The sequence below is a fragment of the Myzus persicae genome, unplaced genomic scaffold (assembly GCF_001856785.1).
Source record: "Myzus persicae strain clone G006 unplaced genomic scaffold, MPER_G0061.0, whole genome shotgun sequence".
Lineage (NCBI taxonomy): Eukaryota > Metazoa > Arthropoda > Insecta > Hemiptera > Aphididae > Myzus > Myzus persicae.
In genome coordinates, this window is record NW_019101822.1 from 1 (window position 1) to 4,772 (window position 4,772).

The window sequence follows — 4,772 nt, forward strand, 5'->3', positions numbered from 1 at the left end:
GTCCGAATACATATTTTTACATTTACCACGGCGCGAAATAAATCGGGTCAATGCAGCTATAAATGCATCGGTAGTTAGGTCGCATACTAATTCAATGTGTACTGCTTTTGTAGCTAGGCACACAAATATACATACATATGCCTTTTGTAACGGCGAATTACGTCGACTATTGATTTTCATCATTATAGGGCCTGCATAATCCACACCTGCATTTTCAAAACTTCGCATCGGTTGATCTACACGTAGTTTCGGGAGGTTTCCCATAATAGGTTCGAGTGTTTTCGGTTTATTTTTAAAACATGTTATACAAGCATGAGCAACCTTACGCGCTGTTCTACGCCCGTTTATCGGCCAATACGTGAGCCGCACGTTGGCCAACATTGCCTGAGGACCCGCATGTAGTAACAATTCATGCTCATGTCTAAAAATAAGAGTGCTAAAATGATTATCATATGGAATTATTATAGGGTGACGATGATCATAACTTAAATCACTTGCATTGGTTAACCGACCACCCACTCTTATAAGACCGCTACTATCTATAAACGGGTTTAACGATGATAATTTTTTATTCATTTGTTGATTAGGAAAATATTTAATTTGTAAAATATTTATAAATTTAACTAATGCATATTGTTTTTCTTTTACCGTCAAAAGACCGGTAATTTGTAATCGATTTAGTTTTATCGAGTCAATATTATATTTAAACCGTAATACGTATGCTAATATTCGCTGAAACCTTGTTAAACTTGAATATTTTTCGCACACACTAATAAAATAATTGTCCGTGTTCTGTGTTGTGGTGATTAATGACGTCGTTACTTTTCTCTCTTCCGATAAAGTAATATTGTCTGGATCAGTGTTATCTACAGGTGAGTGCTCTTTTACTTCCGTAGTTAACCACTCTGGACCTTGCCACCATAACGAATTTTGTTTTAACACTTGAACAGCACATCCTTTCGATAACACGTCAGCTGGGTTTTCTTTTGTATTAACATATCCCCAAGAATAGTTTGAGGTGAGATTATGAATTTCCCCAACTCGATTCGCAATGAAGATTTTCCAGCGCGAGGCATCAGAAGCTATCCATGATAAAACCACTTTTGAGTCCGTCCACAAAAAGATACGGTCGATTTTAAGTCTCAAAGACGGTACAATTTTTTTAATTAATTTTGAAAGAAGGACTGCAGCGCACAGTTCTAAACGAGGAATAGATAGACTTTTGAGAGGGGCCACTCGCGATTTGGCACATACTAAACGTGAAGTACGATCACCGTCACTAGCAGTACACGTCATATATATACAGGCACCGTATGCAACGCATGACGCGTCGGAAAATCCGTGTATCTCTACTTCCCTCGTTTCGTCGTCACATTGTAGCCACCGTGGAACGCTTATATTATTTACCTTTTTTAAATCGTTAATATAATTCAGCCATTTATTTTTTATTTCTATAGATAGGTCATCGTCCCAATTAATTTTCTGTTTCCATAATAATTGCATTAATAGTTTCGCTACTACAATAACAGGTCCTAGCAACCCAAGGGGATCAAATAGACGGGCAATATTTGATAAGATATATCGCTTAGTTATCTTATTATTATGTTCCGGTAAATGTACCTTGTATACAAAACAATCGGTAACCGCGCCCAAAATAAACCCAAGGTTTTAATTACTTTGTCGCTCATATCCAATGAATATACTGAGTTCTCGTTGGGGTTTAGAATATTTTTAAGTAAATTTGAATTATTTGATGTCCATTTATCTAACTCAAAACCGTTGTTATTTAAATGCCGTATTAACCCGTCACGTAGGTTGATTGCTTGTGGAATAGACGAGGCGCCGGTCAAACAATCGTCTACGCAGAAATCACTTAGTATTATTTGTGATATATCTGACGGCACGTCTCCGCTAGACGCTGTTAATTGTAAACATGCAACCGATAAGAAGCTAGCCGGTACTGTACCGTACGTTACTGTGCATAGTCGATACGTTTTTATAGGCTCATTAATTTTATCTCTCCATAATATACGTTGATAATTTCGGCCATTACTGTCTACCCATACTTGCCTGTACATCTTCTTTATGTCGGCTGAAAATGCATAACGGTGTGTACGAAAACGAATAACAATTAAAATTAAATCATCTTGCAACACAGGCCCTTTAATACGTCGTTTAATGATAAACCGGAATCAGTCTTACACGACCCATCAAAAACAACACGTAATTTTGTAGTCCGGCTGCTCTCATTTATTACGTACGTGTGAGGCAGATAATATGATTTTACTGGCTTATCTATTTCGTTTGGCACCACCTCCATGTGTTTTAATTGTTCATACTCGTTCATAAATTGTTTATATTGATCATAACGTTGTGGATTTTTCATTAACCGTCGCTCCAATGACAAAAAACGTCTCAATGCGGTCGTATACGACTCTCCAAGGTTTCCAACGTTGTTTTTAAAAGGTAGTTTGACTATATATTTCCCGCGATAATCATTTGTCACATTATCATTGAAATGCTTTCGACATATTTCATCTTCAGATGTTGTATCTATAACATTGTCGGAACAGTCTTCAATTTTCCAAAACGCCTCTATGCGTTCATCGATATTCATATAATCATAATCACCAGCCACACAACACGCGACGGAATCGCTATCCGAATCACATTCTGGTACACTTCCGGATATTAACCATCCTAATGCTGTATTTTGTAAAAACGGCCCACCATCATATAATCTAAAATTACCGACACGCATGAGTTCCCAATATGTATCAGCTCCAATTAGCATATCTATTTTTCCGGGTTTTGAAAATGTTGGATCTGCTAGACTTATATTGGATGGTACTGACCAATCTGATTTATTAATGTGCTTTGTGGGCAGCATTCCCGTAATTTTGGGCAATATTAAAAAGTCCATGTTTACACTAAATGTATTTACTCGCGACTGCACGGTCGCCTTTATTTGATAGGATGCTTGATTTATGACTCCATTAATTCCTACTATTGATTTGTTTATTTTGATTTTCTTTTTACCTAATCGCTGCACTATTGTTTCCGTTAAGAAGTTAGATTGCGACCCACTATCCAACAACGCACGACACAAAACCGGTTCACCACATGCATTCAATATATTTATTTCTGCCGTCGCTAATAGCACATGATCACGCGTATTGCCTTGTGCAGCATGAGTAGCGATTGACATTTCTTCACATTCATTTAATACTGGTGCATTTATAGTTTTATCTATGTGCAATAAAGTGTTGTGTGTTAGATTACACTTTGAACACGTTCGTTTTGATCCACACTTACCTATATCTGTATGACCGCTTTTCAAACAATTACGGCATAATTTTAATTTGTCTACCTGCTTTCCTCGTTCTGCCGTACTTAATGACAAAAACTCTTTACACCCATATATCGGATGCGGCTGTTTACACATATAACACTGCATTCGATTTGTAACAACAAATGAATTAATTTTTTTACTATTTTGTACATTCTTTTCGATTTGATTACGCCCACCAGTACGGCTTTGCTGATTATAACGACTTGATAATTTTTTTGTATTTTCAACTGCTTCTAATATTTGACAGCGATCCTGTAAAAATTGTACTAAGTGCGCTATAGAGGGTAACTCATCTTTAGTTGCAATTGACTCCCATTTTCTCATTGTACTAGGGTCCAATTTTATTAATATTATATGCAACAACAATGCACCCCACCCTTCTGGGTCATGACCATGTGCCTTTAATGCTTGCATATGCATATTTAAATTATTTGTTAACGCTCTCAACCGCCATCCCGACTCTTTGTAAATAGGCTCTAACTCATAAATCGCCTTTGTGTGCGACTGTATAAGAATGCGTCTATTATTGTATCGAGTGGTTATCATTGTCCATGCTACTGTATAATTTGCTGCATTAGTAGCCAAATTTTGCACCATACCTAATGCTTCTCCCGCCAAATACATTCGTAGGTACACAAATTTTTGCACCTCTGCTATGTTTGAATTCAAATGTACCATCGAATTGAACAGGTCCTGAAATGTGGACCATTCTTCGAAGTTTCCCGTAAACGTAGGTATTTCTAGTGGTCTCATTTTGATTAACGGAGCGCTCACTGTTGATTGGCTTGGGATCGATACATTTTCTATTTCAGCACCTGGTTGCTTATTTGCATATTTCTGTACCGATAACTTATCTTCTGCTTCAGCCAATACTGAGAAATATGCATTTTCAAAATCGTCCCTATACTGCCTTTGTTCTGCACTATCGGTCAGTGCCTCAAGGCCATTCTGTATTAAATTAAATTCTTCCCAACATTGCTCTATCTTTTCTTTTCTTAACCTTAATTGCGTCAGATTGTCACTATCTGCTAAACCTGATACATACGTTTGAAATTTGGTGATTTGAGTTTTTATTTGGCCTCGTCGAGCAGTGCGCATTAAAATTTCGTTATCTTTATCAGGCATTGTTACTGAATATTTACTAATATAGTCATATAGATAGTTATAATATCTCGTTTGCTATCTGCGGTACAAAATTCCCAAATAGTCTATATTATATTGTAACTGCGTCCTGCTGTTATAACATATACTAATTGACGATGGGTTTTTCGTTTAAAAATATCGAATATTGAAATGTTAACTTTATACAACGACGGGACAATAAAATGGAACTATAGGAATCAATATGAATAAATGCCGCTTAATTAATTTGAGCTCACTTACCACTGCCAATGCTCGCATCTGCTTCTCCTTGCTGCAC

At 36.8% G+C, this 4,772-nt stretch overlaps 2 protein-coding genes across 2 annotated transcripts; both read right to left on the minus strand.

Annotated features, from left to right (window-relative positions):
• Positions 1 to 20: 20 nt before the first annotated feature.
• Positions 21 to 2,078, minus strand: LOC111030521 (the record flags this gene model as incomplete). The annotated part of the gene is made up of 2 exons (XM_022310051.1): positions 1,621 to 2,078; positions 21 to 421 (listed from the first exon to the last, which is right to left on the minus strand). Coding segments are annotated over exons 1-2 (859 nt in total), but the record flags the coding sequence as incomplete, so codon positions are not given.
• A 59-nt stretch (positions 2,079 to 2,137) lies between these two features.
• On the minus strand, positions 2,138 to 4,477 carry LOC111030520. Its single transcript, XM_022310050.1, has one exon. The coding sequence runs from the start codon at positions 4,475 to 4,477 to the stop codon at positions 2,138 to 2,140; it is 2,340 nt and encodes a 779-aa protein (XP_022165742.1).
• Positions 4,478 to 4,772: the final 295 nt, after the last annotated feature.